Source organism: Podarcis filfolensis, assembly GCF_964270895.1.
Source record: "Podarcis filfolensis genome assembly, chromosome: 10".
Lineage (NCBI taxonomy): Eukaryota > Metazoa > Chordata > Lepidosauria > Squamata > Lacertidae > Podarcis > Podarcis filfolensis.
In genome coordinates, this window is record NC_139612.1 from 9,663,553 (window position 1) to 9,684,943 (window position 21,391).

Consider the following 21,391-nt stretch of genomic DNA (forward strand, 5'->3'; position numbering starts at 1 on the left):
CTTTTATCTTGCCTTTTTATGCCGTGAACTGCCCAAGATCTCCAGAGGAAGGGTGGCATACAAAATACAATAAATAACAGAACAATAATTTTTTTAAATGCACGTTTAAGTAGCTCTTGGAAACCAGAGAAAAGAATCAAGGCATGAAGGAAGTGCATATCAGATGCTTGCGGGTGGCGCAAGCCGAACCCCTTTGAAATTTGACTATTTTATAAGTTTTTGAGTCCTAGCGTCTAATTGACGCCGATTTATGGGCGCTCAGCTGTAAAGACGCCAAGCGCCTCCAGGCAAATTATAGCCACTTCAGAGTAGGCGGGGTCAAGCTGTGCGGGGGAGTTCTGCGGGAGCCAATGAACAGCCGAGAAACAGCGAAGGCCATAACACCTGGGCTTCCATTGGCCAAAATTCCAGCTCCTCCTCAGATCTGACTCGAGGATTTTGATTGGGCGAAAACCGAAAAAACCCACACGCCGGGCAGTACGCTCACTCGCGACTGGGCGTAGTCGACAGCTGTTCCCCGGCAGCCAATGGGGAGAGGGGTTGTTGCAGGGTGCCAAGATGGCGGCGCGCTGCTTTCTGTCAGGGAGAAGAGGGGCAGGGATGGAGTGAGGGCCGCGGCGCTCGGCTTTGGGGCGGGGGTGGGGAATAACGGTCGGGGCCCCCGGTCTGGCTCTGGGCGTCCCTGCGCTCGAGGCCGCGGCGGCGGCGGGGGCTCTCGCTTTCCGGGTGAAAAAGGCTATGAGGTGACGGGAAGATGGCGAGCGACGCGGGTAGGAAGCAATTCTGGAAGCGGAGCGCGTCCCGGGTGCCGGGCAGGTGAGCGAGGGCGCGGGTGGAAAAGTTTCTCCCGGGTGGCGGGAGGCTCCCGCTGAGGCGGAAATCTCGAAATGTGACCAGCTTGTCCCTGTTTCCTTGGTTCTCGGTGGGGCTTTGCGCGAAGTAAACATGCCCGCCGGTGTGGCGCTCGCTGTGGGGCGGCACAAATTGGCGAAGGGGGGGTAAACGGTTTGGGGTTGCTGCCAATAGGGACGCCCTCTATTGTGGTACAGAGCACGGGCAGGATTCGTGTTATGGGTGGGGGCAGGAAGCCAGAATTTATGTCGGGGAGGTGGACCAGGAGTCCCAGTGCCGGATTTGTTGTTGTTGTTTAGTCTTTTCCTATTCTTTTTTTTTTTTGGCTTTTCAAAAATATTTATTGGTGCAAATGCATGCCACTCAGAATCTGAGCTTCTGGAAAAACCACTTGTTCTTGCCCGTCTTGTATCTCTCCTCAAATTTCACTTTGGCCTCCCGCCGGGCTTTACGTTTCAGCGCAGGGTCCCTAAAGACATCCTTGTTGACAACGGTCTTGTCAAGGGGAATATCAACGGAGTACCTGGTAGGCATCAAGTGGTTGTAATTGTAGACCTTCACAAAGGACTTGATCTTGGAACGCTTGGCAATCTTCTTCTTGCCCATGCTTGCTGTCACTTTGCGTGGGTAGCGATCGATGCCAGCCACCAGAGCGTGGCTGTAGGGGCGGTCAGAGGTGCCATCATCAATATTCTTAACAATAACAGCTTTGCGTCCGGAGTAATGCCCAGCGAGGACCAGGACAACTTTCCCTGGTTTCATAAACTTGCCCACCTTGGAGCTGCGGCAGCGATGGCACCCACACCGCTTTTCCTATTCTTCGTGACCCCATGGACCAGAGCACGCCAGGTACTCCTGTCTTCCACTGCCTCCCACAGTTTGGTCAAACTCATGCTGGTAGCTTTGAGAACACTGTCATCCTCTGTCGTCCCCTTCTCCTTGTGCCCTCCATCTTTCCCAACATCAGGGTCTTTTCCAGGGAGTCTTCTCTTCTCATAAGGTGGCCAAAGTATTGGAGCCTCAGCTTCAGGATCTGTCCTTCCAGTGAGCACTCAGGGCTGATTTCCTTCAGAATGGATAGGTTTGAATGGATAAGCTCTGCTTGTTGTTGTTTAGTTGTGCCTGACTCTTCTTGACCCCATGGACCAGAGCACGCCAGACCCTCCTGTCTTCCACTGCCTCTCGCAGTTTGGTCAAACTCATGTTAGTAGCTTTGAGAACACTGGTACCACCTGACCTTCCTACGCCACTGCATCCCAGGACCTCCAGACTCACTGCCCAGACTAGCAACCCAGGGAGGTTACTTTGGTGCTACTAATGCAATGGTTTGACTTCACCCCCAGAGGCACACTGTCTCTTGAGACAGATGCATGGCAATGCTATTGCAATGAAAAGGCCTGTGATGAATCAGAAATTTGAAGTATATTAGAATGGATATTGTGAAAAAGGAGGAGAATGAGTGAAGAAATAGAGGTGGCAGGGAGCATATGAAATTAAGTGTGGGGATACATTTTTAAGGTTCAAAGGAGTCTTTTAGTGAGTTCTAATGCAAAGACTAGGAATGTGGAACAAAGACAAATACCTTGCTTTGTTGTTGTTTAGTTCTTCAGTCGTGCCCGACTCTTCTTGAACCCATGGACCAGAGCACGCCAGGCACTCCTGTCTTCCACTGCCTCACGCAGTTTGGTCAAACTCATGCTGGTAGCTTTGAGAAAACTGTCCAACCATCTTGTCCTCTGTCATCCCCTTCTCCTTGTACCCTCAATCTTTTCCAGGGAGTCTTCTCTTCTCATGAGGTGGCCAAAGTATTGGAGCCTCAGCTTCACGATCTGTCCTTCCAGTGAGCACTCAGGGCTGATTTCCTTAAGAATGGATACGTTTGATCTTCTTGCAGTCCATGGGACTCTCAAGAGTCTCCTCCAGCACCATAATTCAAAAGCATCAATTCTTTGGCGATCAGCCTTCTTTATGGTCCAGCTCTCACTTCTATACATCACTACTGGGAAAACCATAGCTTTAACTATACGGACCTTTGTTGGCAAGGTCATGTCTCTGCTTTTTAGGATGCTATCTAGGTTTGTCATTGCTTTACGTATAAGCTAAACAAGCCATAGCTTAGGGCCCCACTCTCTTGCCCCCCCTCCTGAAGCGTCTGTATCCCGAGGTATGACTGTACAATTAAGAAGTATATTAATAGTGAAATAATTTTGGTAGGGAAACGTAATTTCTGACCTTTTTTTTTTTTTTTGCTTAGAGTTACTTATAGCATTCAATGCTTGGGTCTCTCTTCTGACATGGTTCCTAGCTAGAAGAGGTGAAACTATTTACAATGGTTCACCTTTATGCTAGTGAGAAGGAAGCTGTATCTGTTGAGTTTGTGTGTGTCATGTATCTGTTAAGGATATGTGGACTCTGCCATAAACAAATGTGAGAGTTCAACAATGGGAGTATGTTGATAGCAAGAAAATCTGTTGAGGTGCCTGTGCATTTCATTGACAGTAAAGAATGTGATGCCATAATAGGACAACAAATACCCATTGGAGAAATTGAGGCGGTGAGTTTGCTTTGAACAGTATGAATTACAGTACAGTATGTTCAAGGCTGTTGTGTGGGTTTCTCTACCTCTTAAAAGTAGCATAGTTAGTAGAATGTCTACCATTTATGGAATCCCTTTCCTCCCAGGTCTTGGCGCTGGCCATTATCTTATTTCAGCTCAACTTTAAAACACGTTTATTTGCCCAGGCATTTGTAGGGTGCTATTTCTTTCCAGCCTAAGGGATGCTCTGCAGCCTAATGGATATTTTAAGATTGTACATATTGTAGACTGTTTCTCTGTGGTTTTATGAACTGTTTTGTTTTAACTTGTTTAATCTTTGTTGCAACCTGCCTTGGGATTGTTAGATGAAGGGTTGGCTAGAAACATTTCAAATAAACACATGCATTATAGTGTTGCAAACAGCAGATGTTGATGACTACAACAGAAAAGAATGTTGAGATTGCTGGGGTTGGGGAGCACATCTCATTACCTTTTGTGATGGCCTGTTGACAACTGTCTTTAGAAGGTAATAGGCATTATTTGGCTAAAATTGAGAAGACAGAGCTTGTGGATTTCATTAATAATTTGAATAGCTACTGGAACTTTTGTTCCCATAGTAAAGCCCTCTGTACTTAGCTAGAGCAGGGTGAGAATATTTGGCTGAGGTGGTTTCGAATGCTAGTCTAGGTTAAAATGGTGGGGATTTTTGAAAGGTTTATGGGGTGTTAGGAGAGGGAGAGTACCTCTGGTGGGGACATATCATGCTCTTCTGAGGTAGTTTGTCCACCTTTGGTCCCCACCATGCTCAGATCTCACCTGTGACTCCTAGAAGCTGTCAGCATGTGACAGCAGCAGGAACAGCTTTGACTGGTCGGCTAGGCTAAACCAGGTGAAGGTAGCCGATGGGTCTCATACCATTGGTGAGTTAGGAACTTCCTCTGCATGCGAAGCCAGAGTCTGGTGGATTGAGCAGACAAGACCAATAGTGGGTCCAATGGTCAAGAAGGTGGTTTCAGCATGTGCTGTCAAGGGAAGTGAGGAGCAGATGGGGCTCGTCAACCTGGGTAGGTAGCCAACCTAGGAGAAGGAAAACTCTGACCCTAAACCTCCGTTGCCTTGCGGGATATCTTTGGGAGAAGAAAAGGCTAAGACTTAAACCCTACACAAATCCGGAGTGGAGTCCCTAAGACAGTTGGATAGCACCTTGTACTGTACAAGGTGCAACTACTGCAGCTAAACTAGTGCCAAACATATTTCTTCTTTCTATTGGACCACATCAGCAAGACTAAGAGGGCAGTCTTGACGTCTAGGCAACCCAGGATCTCCATACACACTGCCTAGGTTTGCACCTTGGGGAGATCTCTTTAGTGCTGCTAACACAGCGGTTTTACTTTACTTTACCCCTCCACTGTCTCTTGAGACAGATGGATTCCAATGCAATGATAATGACACATGTTGATTATCAGACATGACTGTGGAATAGATTACCATTCTCTGGTTCCCTATAGATTTTACTACCCTGAAATAGAATCTTCATTTCATTCATAAGAATATATTGAAAAGGAAATCTTTTGAACATGCTATTTTACACGACTAATCTTAAATTATATTGGGGATATATACTGAAAATACACTTTGGAACTGGACAGATTTCTTGTACAGTGGTACCTCGGGTTACATACGCTTCAGGTTACAGACTTCGCTAACCGAGAAATAGTCCTTCAGGTTAAGAACTTTGCTTCAGGATGAGAACACAAATCGTGCTCCGGCGGCGCGGCAGCAGCAGGAGGCCCCATTAGCTAAAGTGGTGCTTCAGGTTAAGAACAGTTTCAGGTTAAGTACGGACCTCCAGAACGAATTAAGTACTTAACCCAAGGTACCACTGTATGTGTGAGAGAGACTGTCGCAGTGGGTAGTTCTGGAGGGAATGTTGCATATCCCCATAATTCATAATAGAGTCAAGGAAGATGTTAAAGCATGCATGGAAGAATACCCTCCTAAATCAGGAGGACTGTTCTTCAGGTCCTCTCCTGGGGCCAGTGCTTGGCCTCGTCTTCAGATGAATAACCAATGAGGTTCATCTGAGACATGATTATTTACTAATAAGTACTGCCAGGTAGTGTGATCCTGTCCCTCAGTAATCACATGGGGTCCTGTTTATGTAAGTAATGTTTGAAGGATGCTAATGTTGGGCTAGGAGCATTGTGGATTCCTGACACATGGGATGCATTAGAATGTTTTTCAGCAGTGGGCTGTGTCTATAGCATAGCAAGATGCCCGTTTTCCTCAGCAGATAAAGTCTCACTTGTAACAGCACTTAATAGTCTACAGTTGTTACACCTCTGACTTGGCTTCTCCACCCACATCTCCCAGTCATTGACTTTCTTGCACAACCTCTCCCTGGCAGCATCCACTGAATCAGGTCATGGTATATGAATATGCAAGTGATATATTAAAATTCACTATAGATACTTACATAGTATTTCTACATCTAATCTTGAAGAATGTGGTATGGTGTGTGATATTAGAGAAGGAAATGTGGACAGTACCAGGAAGTTCTACACTACAATATATGCAATACTTGTAAAAACAAACTGTAGACTTATTTGTTTCACAATTAGCCTACTAAGATGCAATTTCTTAGTAATGCAGTATTCAAGATTAGTGAGTTCTTATGACGTCTAAGATTGTATATAATTCCAGCATTTTAAACTTTGATGAAAAGGGGTGTGACGGGGATAAGTCCTTGAAGTATTAATTCTAGTCTACATTAGTAAGTTGCATTCAAGTATTTTGAGTTGGATGCTTTCTATTTCAATACTACTTTAAGCAAGGCACTTAAAACATCACAAAAATGAAACTAAGGCATATTGAAGTTGACTCTTGTTTTTTTAATATATATAATGGCCGTGCATTATTTTTCAGGAGAGTTCTCCTGGAAACATCACAGGTGTGCAAGACGTGCAGTGGCCAAATGTGGCTTTTAACTATTATTAGGCTAGTTGGGTTTGCTTCACTTGGTCCTGGGCCACCTAGTTATTTGATAAAAACCAATCCATTAAATTTTGCAAGTAAAGCATTAGTCGGGTACATTATGAAATATTCCCTATAGTTAAAAGAACTAAGTCCAGGTGAAATGATGATTTGGACTGGAGCGGTAGCAAATTTCAGTTTGGTAGGTCCTCATCCTTGTTACTTACACAGTATTTTAAACAGCGATCAAGCAGCAGTAGGTGAATCTCTACCTATTGTGTGATCATCAGCTCAAAGGTCTATCTAGTGCTTTTCAGTACAGAATAGTTTAACAAGCTTGTTGTTGCTGAAAGCATTTTAATGTGGAGAGGGCTGACATTGTTGTCTTGCTTATCTGATAATGTTAGGGTTTTGCCTGCGATCCGACACCTACTACACCACTTCTGTTGGCCATGCTGACTGGGGCTGATTGGAGATGTAGTCTTAGCAACCTATAAGGGTCTTGGTTTCCCTGTCTCTGATGAGTGTTTGCAGGTGCTTTCAGTATAGCTATGATCCAAATCTTAAAAGGATGTACAGAAGGTGACCATTTTATGCATGTCCAATTGACACTGTTCCCGTTTTGGCAGATGGGGGCAGGGCAAACTTATATGCGCACAAGGGCCAGGAATGGAAACTGCATGAAATGGTTGCCCCCTGTATGTTTATTGTCTTAAGCTGGATGGCCTCATCTGTTTATATAAAATACATTTCTGTTAAAGAGCGCAGCGTATCCCTTCCTACCAATGTATGGTTTAGTTTAACTGGAGTACTGTTTATAAATAGTATAAATTTATAGTATAAGACTTCTTATTGTATAAGAAAAGTCTTGAGTTATTTTTGAAGCCTGCTAAACACACTTATTAGGGAGTCAGCTTCATTAAAATTCCATGTAAATAGGTGTTGGATTATGCTGTAATTGTACTAAACTTTCTTTCTTCCTTTTTAGTATTCAACATGTATACGGAGCTCAGCATCCTCCTTTTGATCCACTGTTGCACGGAACGTAAGTTTTTTTCTTTTTCAAAGCAGATAAAGGACTTAAATCTTCTCGGTATCTAATCTTTTGTTGAAGTCAATGCTTTAGTCATCTTCTCTTTCTGCTTCTGACCATATTGCTCTCTTTGTTCCTGCTTTCCACTGGCTTTTTGAATTTTATTGCTAAACATTTAATTACTTTGGCTTAGCTTGAAAGTCCCTTCACTTTATGGAATAAGCTAATCAGTTTGTAATGCTGTATTCTGTTAAGTAATTTTAATTTAAGCAACTGTGTTTCTTTACTATTGACAACTGTTGCCAAAATTAGGGTAACTTATTTTCATTTTTCAAAGCATTTGACTCTGTTTCAGCTGGCTTTATTAATTGTGTTCATATTACAGATTTGCAAACAATGTTTTAACATTTCTTGGACCAATGCTATATTATATTTGGGAGTGGTAATTATTTTTCCTTATGTCAAACTAATATTTTAAGTTTTGTGCTTTGTCGATGTTTTATCAAGGGCTGCTTATTATTTATTTGTTTAATTTAAGAATATTTTTAATAGAGCTTTTATATCCCAGTTTAGCCTGGGAGGCTGTCCCCCCCCCCCGCCCAAACTGTGCCTGCAAGTTGACAAAGTGGGTCGTGTCAGCACTTTTGAAGTTGTTATTTGACAGCTTAATGATGTCGGGGGACAGACAGGTGAGTTGCCCCATGCAACTGTCAAAATGGCTTATGGAGCCCTCAAGCTGAAAAAGGTTCCCCATCCCTCACTTAAACTAAGAAATGTCTTATATATTGTGCATTCATTAACAATGAGCAGGCATAATGTTTCCCGTTGCTGTATGGACCTCTTAAAGAAGCTCTGGCCATTTGGGAGCACGCTAGCTGCCTTCTCAGTTTCCTTTGCGTGAGGGTCTCTTGTACTACAAGTTCACTGGACATACGTGAAGCAATATAGATACACATCCATCTGTATTTACATTGCAGTCTTAATTCCTACACAGAAGTTTCACTGTGACATTTTGATTGGTGATGGTAATAGGAAATACCGTATTTTTTGCTCTATAAGACTCACTTTTTCCCTCCTAAAAAGTAAGGGGAAATGTGTGTGCGTCTTATGGGGCAAATACAGGCTGCGCAGCTATCCCAGAAGCCAGAACAGCAAGAGGGATTGCTGCTTTCACTGCGCAGCGATCCCTCTTGCTGTTCTGGCTTCTGAGATTAGAATATGTTTTTTCTTGTTTTCCTCCTCCAAAAACTAGGTGCGTTCTTGTGGTCTGGTGCATATTATAGAGCGAAAAATACGGTAGTTTCCCCCCAGTCTTACTTGTAAGAAATACCATGTATGGTCTCAACAGTGGCAGGAGACAAGTTTTTCCTCCTGTAGAGCTAATACAACAAAATAATTTTGTTTCATTGAGAATGCTACTCAGCCCTGGATTGCCTACCAGATTTTTAAATTGGTCCCTTTTGCTTCTCCGATCTTTCGTATTACTACGGCTTTCCTTCTTGCACAGGCAAACTAGCTTAAGCAGATATGAACTGAGAAATAGCAGGAGGTGAATTATTTGAGAGGCTTGCTTTCTGTCGGCTGGAGGAGAACCAATTTATGAGCTGGCAAAAAGATGCAAACTGTAAATGTCAAGTCTGGAGGAACTGAACTAGAGTATGGATTTTATCGCTCCCTGTTCATACTACTATTATTTCTGGAATTGGAGTAGTTTGGCAGTGCAGCTGTAATGTCCTGATCTCTTAACCATTTTTAATACATTGGGATTAGTTCCTTTCCTCCCCCGCCCCGTGGTGTGAATTCTCCCTCTTTCCTCTGCCCAGTTTAACAGGAGTCACTGTCAGGAGTATAGCTGCACTCGCTAAGGTTGATGGTTACCAAGCTTTGAAACCAGTTTGTACACCCTAGTTAGATTAATCATACTTGTTCACATACTGATGGTAAGCCATAGTTGAGACTGGGAAGGTTGGTGAAATCTCCCGAGGAGCTAAGAGAGTGGCAGTATTATTTTGACACAACGTCAGGCAATCTCTTGAGACAACCCTGCGAATATAATACCGTTTATCAACCTTGTTGGGTAGTGACTTGCATGGTCAAGATTTTTACATGTTGCAGTAGGTCTGTGAATGATAAAAAAATTGCAAGTATTATACAGTGGTACCTCAGGTTACATACGCTTCAGGTTACAGACTCCGCTAACCCAGAAATAGTGCTTCAGGTTAAGAACTTTGCTTCAGGTTGAGAACACAAATCGTGCTCCGGCGGTGTGGCGGCAGCAGGAGGCCCCATTAGGTAAAGTGGTGCTTCAGGTTAAGAACAGTTTCAGGTTAAGTACGGACCTCGGGAACAATGAAGTACTTAACCCGAGGTACCACTGTATTGGGTTTGTAAATGACCACTTGTCTAATGATGAGGAAAACAAGCTTTATAAAAGTTATTTTGAATTAGGTAACTTTCTGACAAAGGTATCTCTGGCAGGTTAGCTTAAAAAAATTACAGACCTGTCTGTGGAGCTGAAACACACCATCTGTTTTTTTTTAACCATTTGTGAAATGTGAAACGTGGTTCCTACCTCTTTACTTTAGTACTCTGTAATTAATAAGTTGTCACAAAGGACAATGAAGAATCTGAACAAGCTAGGAATTGTATATTGTTGTATAATCTTGCTCTCTTCCCACCATCATGATGCTACGATTTTACATTGTCTCTCTGATTCAGTGTCTGTAGTATAGGCCTATAAAAGGTGCATGGTAACCTTCTGTGTTAAAAAGGATGCAGGTGGCGCCGTGGGTTAAACCGCAGAGCCTAGGACTTGCCGATCAGAAGGTTGGTGGCTCGAATCCCCAGGACGGGGTGAGCCCCCGTTGCTCGGTCCCTGCTCCTGCCTACCTAGTAGTTCGAAAACACATCAAAGTGCAAGTAGATAAATAGGTATCGCTCCGGCGGGAAGGTAAACAATGTTTCCGTGCGCTGCTCTGGTTTGCCAGAAGCGGCTTAGTCATGCTGGCCACATGACCCGGAAGCTGTACGTCAGCTCCCTCGGCCAATAAAGTGAGATGAGCGCCGTGACCCCAGAGTCGGTCACGACTGGACCTAATGGTCAGGGGTCCCTTTACCTTTACTAACCTTCTGTGTAACAATAGTTTGTGCCTCATGGAAAGTCTTTACTTCACTGGGATATTTTCTTAAACAGATAAACTGTGGTTCTGCCTTCCCATACCCAAAAGTGAGTGTGCCTTCTACTACTTGAAGAAGAAAATGTTTCCTGACAAGCAGCAATAATAATTTATATGTCTATCAAGCATGACAACACAGTGTAAAAGAGAAATTATTCTTTAAACCTACTTGTTTCAGTGCTGCTTAAGATTTGTATTTTAAGGCAATTAAATTAGGCAGGTTCCGTAGGCTTGACAGTGAAGTTTTCTTCAGCTTGATAGAAGCTCGGAAGAACTTGGAGGCTAAAATAATCCAGGACCATTGTGCACACTATATTCTGCATACAACCCTGCATGGAATTGTAGCTAATCACAGCTTCCTCGCAAGTGTGTCTTTATGATGTCTGCCATTCCCACTTTACAGTGCAGTCGTACCTTGGAAGTCGAACGGAATCCGTTCCGGAAGTCTGTTCAACTTCCAAAATGTTTGGAAACCAAAGTGCAGCTTCTGATTGGCTGCAGGAAGCTCCTGCAACCAATTGGAAGCCACGGAAACCCCGTCGGACATTCGGCTTTCAAAAATAGTTCGCAAACCGGAACAGTCACTTCCAGGTTTGTGGCGTTTGGGAGCCAAAACGTTTGAGAACTAAGCTGTTCGAAAACCAAGGTACGACTGTATTGTGTATGCCAAAATTGATGAAGTAGTTCTCACTTATGATTCCTTCCCTTTGTGTAAAACAACAGCTTTGCCCAGTAATTCCTATGAGATGCAAACTGAAATCTGAAATAGTTGCCTTTAAAACATTACTTGCTAGGCATTTTTTTTAAAAAAAGCATTGCTCCTATGCAGTAGATGACATGGCTCAAATGCACTTTGAATTCAAAAGAAAAGAAGAAGGAATAGGTTTACATGTCTGGAGAAAAATAACCCCTCTTTGTACGAAATCATTTTTTTTTTAGCCTTGTGCTACTGTCATGTGCACATTTGGGACATGGTGAGGTTTACTTTGGAGAGAATATGTATGGAAATGGGATGTTGAATAGTCTGAAATAAAATTCAACCAGTAGCTAAACTTTAACAGGATTGCACTTGGTTCTTTGTACTGAGCTAAAGGTGTTTCAAGATAAGCAAGCTAATTCTCTCCTGCAATCTCTGAGGTTCAGACAGTTTCTACGATATTTAAAGGGAATTGCTCACGAGGTCCTTCACCTATCAAAGTAAGCACACACAATGCAAATATGTCATTTAATGTTCAAGACAATGAAACAATATCTTTGAAAGGCTGTATGAAACAATAGGTTTGTGAACGCAGAAGGAAATAAAGAAGTAACAAACACCTTTTGACCTACATACCTTTCTTGGTTTACTTCATAGAATCTGCCCCCCCTTTATTAAACTAGCCAAGCTTTCTCATTTATAAGCCTTAAAACATAAAATTACAAATGGGAAGCTTTCCTGTGTGAGTCCCATTGAAATGGACTTACTCAGCTTAATTAAAATTAATGGGGCTTGCACAGAATTTACGAGAGGATTGTGCTTGATTATAATAAGCAGGAAGTAGCGTAATGGGGAGAGAGAGGAGAACTGGATGGAAAAGAGGGACTGGAGCAACTCTGAGTTTATGTAGATGATCTGGGAAATGGATCAAAATGGATTTCAGTCCTACTCTTGTGTGGCTAGCAGTACTGAGCAGCATTCTGCTCAATCCCTCTTGGATTTGTTGAGCTGTAATGGTAGGTTATTCTGCCCACATTTACTGTCTGTGATTAGTGTAATAGAGAATTTTGGAGGTTTCATTAAATGTTTGTTTTGCAGAAAAATGTTTCGAAGCCCCTCAAGTTTGGGGTGTTTTGTTTTTTTTGGGTGAAAAATTTCTCATAAAAATTGTTCAAGTTAAATGACTTTGGGAAGTGAAGAGTAATTTATTTTGAGTAATTTTTAGGCATGAAAGAATGGGGAGCAGGGAAAGGTCCTGGGTTCAGAATTAGCACGGTGCCAGGCACATTTTGCGCCTAAAGATCCTCCGTTTGCGAGCACCTAAAAATGTCTGGGTGCCATTTTTTTGCGCCTGGCTGATACTGAAAGATTACTGAAATGCATGTGCTTTAAAGCCTCAAAGTATATGTTAAGGATAGACAATATGTTAAGGAGTTTAACAATAAGGAGGAGAATGTTTTGAAAACTGAAGTGGAGTACCAATATTTTTATTGTAAACACCAAATTAAACATCCATTAACAATTTCTGCTAAAAATGTGATATAACAATGTGTCACTTATGTAAATTGCATATTAGTTCATGCTTATCAAAACAATAAAAAGAGTTGCCAACCCCCCCCCCCTTAGTTTTGGCACTCACAACCCAGGTTCCAGGAGCCGTTCGGCTGCTAACTTTTCTATTCCACTTTCTAACACTGGAGAGGGCAGTACCGCAATGTAAAAGAAATGGATAAGTGAAGGGAGAGGCAGGCTGTGCTTGAAAGTAGCACTTAATATGTGAAAGATGGAAAGTATTTTGTGCAAAGTATCTTCTTGAACAGGCAATTATTTATGAACTGGAAAAATACACACAGAGGAGAAGAAGAAGAGTTTGGATTTGATATCCCACTTTATCACTACCCTAAGGAGTCTCAAAGCAGCTAACAATCTCCTTTCCCTTCCTTCCCCACAACAAACACTCTGTGAGGTGAGTGGGGCTGAGAGACTTCAGAGAAGTGTGACTAGCCCAAGGTCACCCAGCAGCTGCATGTGGAGGAGCGGTGGCACGAACCCGGTTCCCCAGATTACGAGGCTACCGCTCTTAACCACTACACCACACAGCGATCCCTTGTCCAAGACCCTTGTCCAAAATATGCCGGGCATTCTTCACAGCATCACTGCTTCTGAGCACCAGCTTGAGACCAGCCTCTTCCATTGCTCTTCAAATTTAAAATCCAGAAATATCCTTTTAGTTGGAGCTAAAATGGGGTTGTATCCAGCAAAATCACCCCCTTAGTGCAAGAACTTCATCTGTCTGCATGCCCCTGGTAGTCCCCCAATCTGCTTTGGGGGGTTGGGGGAACCCCCAGAACAGATTTGAGTGGGTGCAGGTCACATGAGGGAGAGGGAGGGAGAGGAAGTCATGTTGTGCTGATGGAGGGCCTTGCAGTAAGATACAAACCACAGCAACTAGGTATGTCAAATGCTATGGAAAACTGAAAAAGCTGCACATCTAACTAATTTTTGGTTAGATACACATTGTTTGCTGATTAGCAGCTCACTTCTTACCAAGTCTTCTCAGAAATATGTGCCGTTGAATTTGGGCCAGCCTTAGTATAACTTTTTGCTTTAGTTGGAATGAACTAGTTACTTAGTCAGGTAGTATAATAAGCACAAAAGTGCCTGTGCTTGTCTAAAGTGTTGGTTTTTCTATTAAACAGCTTAAAACCTGGAGCCAAGCCACCAACAACTCCAGTGAAACTGAAGAAAATCAGCACGTTTCAAGAATTCGAAAGCAACACGAGCGATGCTTGGGATGTCGGGGATGACGACGACGAACTCCTGGCAATGGCTGCAGAAAGCCTTAACACAGATGTAGTCATGGAAACAGCTAACAGAGTAATTCAGAATCACAGCAAATTACAAGAACAGCACAAATTGCAGGAGGAACAGGTGGAAAAGGAGCAACCACAGCAGCTTTCAGAACTGCCCTCAGCTGCGTGTGGTGACAGCAGACTGGTTAAATCTGTCAGTGAAAGCAACACATCAAGCTCTGCAGGTATATTAAACCTCAAACTCCATTGCCATTCATTGTTTCTCTAGGTTGAAAGCTGTAGTGTATGCCTTGTTCCAGGATTTCTTGAGGGCTTGGAAGCTTTCACTTCCCTCTTAAGCCAGACAGTAATTGAAAGGGTCATGTTATCCATTCAAAAATAAAAATAATGAGAAGTTGGGAAAATGTGCTAGTAGTTCTTGTACTTTAGACTCTAAATCTACCCCACTAATGTCTATGGGACTAATCCAAATAGTGGCATTTAAGGACCATAACTCAGAAGGGCCATTTAATTGAGAAGTCCCCTTTCCAGTCACCACTTGCTTTGCATATGATATTCATTCATAGGGGGTTCTCTATGATTACCTATATGTGTGGGCAAGTTGATGAAGGGAGTAGGAGTTCAGACACCAAGCCATGTAGGGCCAAAGCTCAACACCAGCACTTGGTTTGGAGTTCACAAAGTGACTAGAAATCAGTGGAGCTTTCAAGCACTGATGACACACCCAGTTCTCTTTCATAACCTCATAACTGTAATCTTCTTTCTCAAGGCTGTCTTCAAAGGCAGCCCCACGAACAACACATTGTGACAGTCCTAGTTTTGAGGTTATAGGACCATAGATAAGAAAGTGGGCAAAGTAAGCTTTTCTACTCTGAACAGCGAACAAGGCGCTCTTGACATGAATACTTGGTAGCAGGCTGCATGTCATTCAAAAAATGTCATGCATGACTATATTTATGGAGGCGTTTTTAGTATTTTCATGTAATCCTGAAGAATGAGTCCCGAGTTGTTTTTAAGACACACAAAGCACTGTTTCCTCTTTGTCTTGGAAGCAAAAAATGGGAAACCCTGCTACATCACTGTGGAAGTGTTTAATAGAAGAAAATATTGTAGGAACCATTTAAAACATTAATACTTGAAGCGTGTGTGTTTAATGCCATTCTATATGAATAACCCATCAGTTGTTCTCGGCTGCTTCTTCACAAACGTGAGATTCTTGGTATTGACATGATGACAGGGAGTTCTATTTTTATAGCTGTTTTGAAGCCACAGTGGGTATAACATTTTCTGTCTCTAACCAAACAACTGTTACAAATACTTGTGTCCCAGTATTTTTCTGTTTTAAATTAAAGTTTTACCTTTGCATTATAAAAAATAGATCACTTGATGTCTGTCTGTTTGCTCCTTTATATACTCTACAGATGGTGCTGATGAAGTTATTTCTGTGCCAAGATCTCAGTCCCTTCCACAAGCCTCCACTGTTGCTCTGGTGGGTGGCGTGACAGACCACAGTAGCTCAGGTATCCCTATGCTATCGGAAAGAGAGGCATCACGTTTAGATAAATTCAAGCAACTTCTGGCTGGCCCCAACACAAACCTTGGTGAGTACTGCTTAACCATTGGTCTTCAACTGGTGGATTAGGACAGAGGTCTGGGTTGCGACCTGATCTGAGGTGGGTCACAACAGCAGTGCTGCCACCTTACAAATATAAGGCAAAAAGTAGTGGGTTCTTCAATGCATGTTTTAAGTTGAAGTTGGGTCTTGTGTAGCAAGGTTATCTCTGGCAGTTTGAGCCCTGCTAAAGTGTGATATGTACTTCTCTAGGGATTTAGTTATTTCGTAAGGAACAAAAGTTTTGAGCTTATCTATTTCAGCCTTTCAAGGATTTTAAATTGTGATTCTGTTTTATGGCAGGTCATAATTGGTGTTACAGTGAAATTCCCTTTTTACGTGTTTGGTACTGAGCATTGATTTATTCTCTGGTTTCAACTGCACTATTCATGAATGTCCATTTTTACACCATTTCAGCATACATTGTTTCCCCCAAAGAATCCTGGGAACTGTAGTTTTTAAGGGTGCTGGAAATTTTTAGGATACTCTTTTCCTGCTTACAGAACTACAGTTTACAGAGTACTCTGGAAAATAGGGATTGTTGTTAAACATGTTTAAGTTTGTGGTGTGGACGTACCCCATACCCTTTCAGCCACCTTGAATTGTGTTTGATTTGAAATCAAATATTCTAGTTTTATAAAGTAGCACTTGATTTCATAACCTGATAAGGACTTTGTTCACGTAAATAAAGGTTTATATTGCACCATTTGTATATAAATTGTATAAACTACACAAACTTGTATGCTTTGACTGTTTTGTATAACATCTGCTTCTGTTAGGCAAGGGGAGCAGCAGGGAACTGAAATTGCATTCCTTCCTATTCATTTTATATTTATTCTGGAAAGTGAAAATGTTTAGTTTCTGAGTTGTTGTTTTTCACACACCCCCCCCCAGACTTTGTTCTGTCACCTTCGATCCTTTTGAAAGCCTGGCAGCTTATCTGTTGGCAACAATTTGAAATCCATGTTCACTTTACAACCAAGTTAAGCCCATGACATCAGTTTCATTTCAGCGTTTGATTCAGTTACCCACAGTTTGTAGCAGCCCCTCTCAAATTCCCCAGGTGATGCCTAGTCTTTTCCCCGATTTCCTTCCCCAGCTATTTCTAGATCAAATGAGCATTAGGACAGTATTTGGCAGCACAAGGACCTTGGAGCAGTCTTTCTCAACCTGGTGGGTCCCCAGATGTTGTTGAACTACAACTCCCATCACCCCTAGCTAACAAGGCCAGAGCTCAGGGATGATGGGAGTTGTAGTCCAACAACATTTGGGGACCCACAGGTTGAGAACCGCTGCCTTGGAGGAACTGGGATAAACAGTGCTGCCCAAGCTCTAGGAACGGAAACTCTAGCTATCTGACAGAAGATATTTTAAAAGCCCTGAAGTCAGTTTGCCATAATAGAGAAAATGGTGAAGACTAGATGAGCTCCTGCTCTGATTTGAGATAGCATGATGGATGGCATCAAAAGCTGCAGAGGGGTGCAGGAAAACCAGTAAGATTGCAGTCTCCCATCAATTCCCTAGTGCAAATCATCCACCAGAGTGACTAAGGCTGTTTTCTGGCACGAATCCAGATAATCAGTATCTCTCCTGTGGAAATTGGACTGGAATTTCACCTCCCAGGACACACAGGCTTGGTGGAGGGGCAGAATCTTGTTTCACTTTCCAGATGCTTCTAAGAAGGCAAGAGGTGGATGCAATTCCTTGTACTTTATTCTGAATTCTGAAAGCTCCCCCTCTAAGAGGAGGAAAAGATGGAAATTGCACTACAAAAAAGGAAGAGCTGCTCGCTGCCTTTCTCTATCCAGTGTTTATCTCTCCCTAATGACTAGATCTTTTTAGTGCCTGAGATTTCTGCTCTTCCTTGCTTTTTCTGTGCCTTGCTGGTCAGAGAACCATAAGTTTCAATAGCGTGTGCTTAGATGGTGAGTGTCAGGCTTGGTGGGCTGTCTCTAAAATGCAGCAAATACCATTAAGCCAGCTCTAATATCCCGTCAGCTTTCCTACCTCACTCCTGAATGACAGATACTTTGTAAAACCATTAGGCACCTTATGTACAAGAAGTGTGATCATGGGTTATTGCAACAGTGAAATGCCTTTATACCTCTCAATAATGGGACTCAATTGTTGAGAGATTTGGCCAGGTTACAGACAAATTTGGAGCTTGCTTAATTTTTAGAATTAAATTATTTTTTTCAAGGATGTGGCATTAGGCTTTCCGGGCATTTTGTAATTGCCGGGGACTTGTCTCATCAATTGAGAGAAAGCAAGAGTCTTCAAATCTTGGCTAGCTCTGGTCACCAAACACAAGCTTTTGGTTACTATGAGCTTACCTTTCCTGTTCCATGCAACTGTGTGGAAGTTCAAGTCCTGCTATGTTCAGTTGGGTTACTCCCAGAATGGTATACATAGGATTAATGTCTTGGTTCCTTATGTGCTATATAGTGGTTTGACTTCACCTCTAGAGGTGCACTCCATTGTCTCTCGAGGCAGATGGATGCCAACCAACCAACACCAGTGCAGGAAGTACAGTGGTACCTCTGGTTACGAATGCTTCAGGTTATGAGCTCCGCTAACCCGGAAGTAGCTGCTCCTGGTTGCGAACTTTGCCCCAGGATGCAAATGGAAATCACGTGCCAGAGGCGCGTTCCCCATTAGTGAAAGCGTGCCTCAGGATAAGAACGGTTTCAGCTTAAGAACGGACCTCCGGAACAAATTAAGTTCATAACCAGAGGTGCCACTGTAAAGTCATCTGATGTAGTCATCTGATGTAATCTCTTTTTCAGCTTCAGAAGTTTGGAGCTGGGGGCGGGGAGTGGGGTGTCATTTTGGCAGTTGGTAGCTGAGGAGCATCTTGGTTGGTTGCCTGCTTCCAAAACAGATAGCACCATCCTTCCTCTTTGGTAAGGGGGATGAGTAAAAACGTTAGTGAAAAGCATTGCATTTTTAAAATACTCTGTACAAGCTATAAATGTTTCCAGAGGGGAAAAAAACCTTGTATAGGAAGGAAGTTTTATGAAGTACAATTGCTATGCAGATCAACACTTATTTCTACAGCTCTCATTTGCCCTTTTGACCACCCACATTAAAATTCTCTCTTAATGATCTTCTAAACATTCTGTGCTTCCTTTCACTTAAGCTCTTATGCAGTTATTTTCTGTTTCTTTCACATCTCCACCTCATCTATTTCACTATTAAATTTCCCAACTTTCTGCCCTAGTTAGCTAATCTAGCTTGCTTTTTTGTCTAGATTTCTTTCTGAACAGGTTAACTCCTTCAGCACACTTGTATTTGACTTATCAGTTTCTGTATGCGTTCAACTGACACTTTTGCTTCATTGAAGATTAAGGGCTTTATTTGCTAGGATTTTTTTTTTTTTTAATGAAGCACCTAACAGAGCTATTACTCTTAAAAAAATGCTTGCAGTCGTTTCCATAGTGATATCAAGCCTTTTTTATAAAAGCCATTTTCTGTATGTGCTGTTTGACTTCCCAGATGCTGTTGGGGGAGCTGGAGTTCCATGAATCTATTGTCTTGGAAGAATATTCTAGTTCTTTATAGTTAAATTATGCTAGGATTCTTTTTAATAAGGATGTGAAGCTTATAAATCTAGTTTATCATGTCTATCATTTAATTGTTCATGCAAACCGTTACTTCATGTAGCGATTTGCATTCATCTTGCTGAATTAACTGTTTGATGTCGCAGGATGGATAATGCATGTGCAGGAATTGTGGGTACCCTTAAAATTATGATTCTAGAAATATGATACTTAAAGGGAAGTGATAGAAGAATGAATATTGGTTTTGAACACAATACTGCATTGAGTTATGTGTGTGATTTCAAGGAGACCCACAATCAGGCAGTACCCATTAGTTTGAAGCTGGGTGGCCCTATAATTTATAATAGAGAGAGATGTTCTGCCATGCAACTGTGTGGTATAGTTCTATGAATCAAATTGCTGTTAGGTAATATGGTATTTGTTTCAACATAAATCTGCCACAGACTAAATGAGGATTGTGTTGTAGAAACACATAATTGACATATCTGGTTCGAACATTTTTTAGCTAGATATGCAAGCCCCAATGAATTCAGTTGGTCTTCAGGAATGTGTAGGTTTTGTCCCCTTCCCTGAAAACCTGTTGGAGCCTACCTAGTTAATCTATTAGCTCCGGCTGTTGAAAATTCCTACGGTCTGTTTCCTACAGCTCCCCCAATAAGGAGAGGTTGGAGGAGTTTAAAGTATTGGCTTACTTGTCATCTTTCTCTGCCCTTCCAGGAAAAATAGGGGTTCCTGTGTAAGAGGAGCAGGAATAGGTTCTTGTCTGGGAGAAGGAGTTAAACTATTTGCTTCCACAAGAGGTAGTGATGGCCACCTGCTTGGATTTCTTTAAAAGATGATTAGACAAATTCATGGAGGACCACCCTAATGGCTATGCTGTACCTCCACTATTGAAGCAAGTATGCTTCTGAACACCCTTTGTTTGGAGTTTCAGGTGTGGAGAACGCTGTTGGGGTCAGATCCTGTTATTGTGTTTCTCATAGGCATTTGGTTGGTAACAGTGAGAACAGGATGGTGGACTAGATGGGACTTTGGGTTGATCCAGCAGGGCTCTTATGGCTTGCGTTGAGGCTTGCAGTGCTAGGGCAAAATTGACTGCCATTTCTAATTATCGATTTTAGCAGGGCAACCTAAAATAGCCTAGTGTGGACAGAAAAATGCTCAGTGGGCACTGAATGCTTGGCTGAATGCTTGGCTCAGTGGGCACTGAATGCTTGGCTGATGGAATTTGGGGCAAGGGAAATTGAGTGGAGTATTCCTGGAAGAAGGCATCTGTGGGTGGGTGGCACCCTGAATGGGAACAATTGCACAGCAACATTTACGGGTCCAACTTGATGACTAATAGCCATTGTTATACAAATTCATAGAAGACATGTCTAAATGCCTCTTTGTAGCTATTCAACGTAGTGGCCATCGCTACATTGATTGTGTGAAGCTATTTTCCTGTGTGAATTTGCTTCATCTGTCCGCCACAAATCTCTTCTATCATCAGCTTTATAGAACGACCCTTAGTATTATGGGACAGAGTAAAATGTTTCTCTCCATCTGCTATAGCAGCACCGTGCATTGCTTTTGTTAAAACACTTGGTTAATGACATTTCAGTCTGATGGCTACATCAGGATAGATATTCTTTGTGATACCTTAATGTTCCCTATCCCTACACTCAAAAGTAATTTCTCTTCCACCCCCTTGATGTTGCTTAGAGACCCTGGGCTCATTAAATTTTTTGGGTCTAAAGCAAAAAAAAGGGAGAGGAGAAAAAGCACTGGTCATTGCTGTTGTCTTCCTTTTAAGAGGAAAAACGGAGTGTGGATGAAGTCTGGGTTTTTAGTTAAAACAACTGGAGTACTTCTCTGCCTGGCAGCTGGAAGAAGAGTTACTCCTACCAATGGAATTTTTCTTGCAAAAGAAAATGAGCTGCTATATACCTCACAAGTGCCCTTATTGTCAGAGAACATCCCTGTAAGATTTCTTGACATTTTCCATCATCACTTTCATCATTATATATTTTTCTCCCATTAGTTGTTTTTTTAACAAGAAAATTGGTGCCTCTCAAACTAACATCCTAGCTGTCCTGTTACTTTAATGGCTATCACTTGTTTTTCTAGCTTTTCAGGTTTGCTTCTGTATGGTAAAAT

At 42.3% G+C, this 21,391-nt stretch overlaps 2 protein-coding genes across 2 annotated transcripts in view; one reads left to right on the top strand and one right to left on the bottom strand.

The window, feature by feature from the left end:
• Positions 1 to 502: 502 nt before the first annotated feature.
• The window catches only part of TBC1D22A (TBC1 domain family member 22A), a 119,487-nt gene continuing 98,598 nt past the window's right edge, over positions 503 to 21,391 (top strand). The window contains exons 1-4 of the mRNA XM_083575229.1: positions 503 to 816; positions 7,350 to 7,406; positions 13,967 to 14,304; positions 15,502 to 15,681. Of these exons, the coding sequence (XP_083431355.1) occupies positions 755 to 816; positions 7,350 to 7,406; positions 13,967 to 14,304; positions 15,502 to 15,681 (637 nt within the window). The 5' untranslated portion in view covers positions 503 to 754. The remainder of the gene's footprint in view (positions 817 to 7,349; positions 7,407 to 13,966; positions 14,305 to 15,501; positions 15,682 to 21,391) is intronic.
• Positions 1,180 to 1,654, bottom strand: LOC310744239 (large ribosomal subunit protein eL27-like). The gene has a single exon (XM_083575392.1). It carries the CDS (start codon positions 1,612 to 1,614, stop codon positions 1,216 to 1,218), a length of 399 nt encoding a protein of 132 aa, XP_083431518.1. The 5' UTR covers positions 1,615 to 1,654; the 3' UTR covers positions 1,180 to 1,215.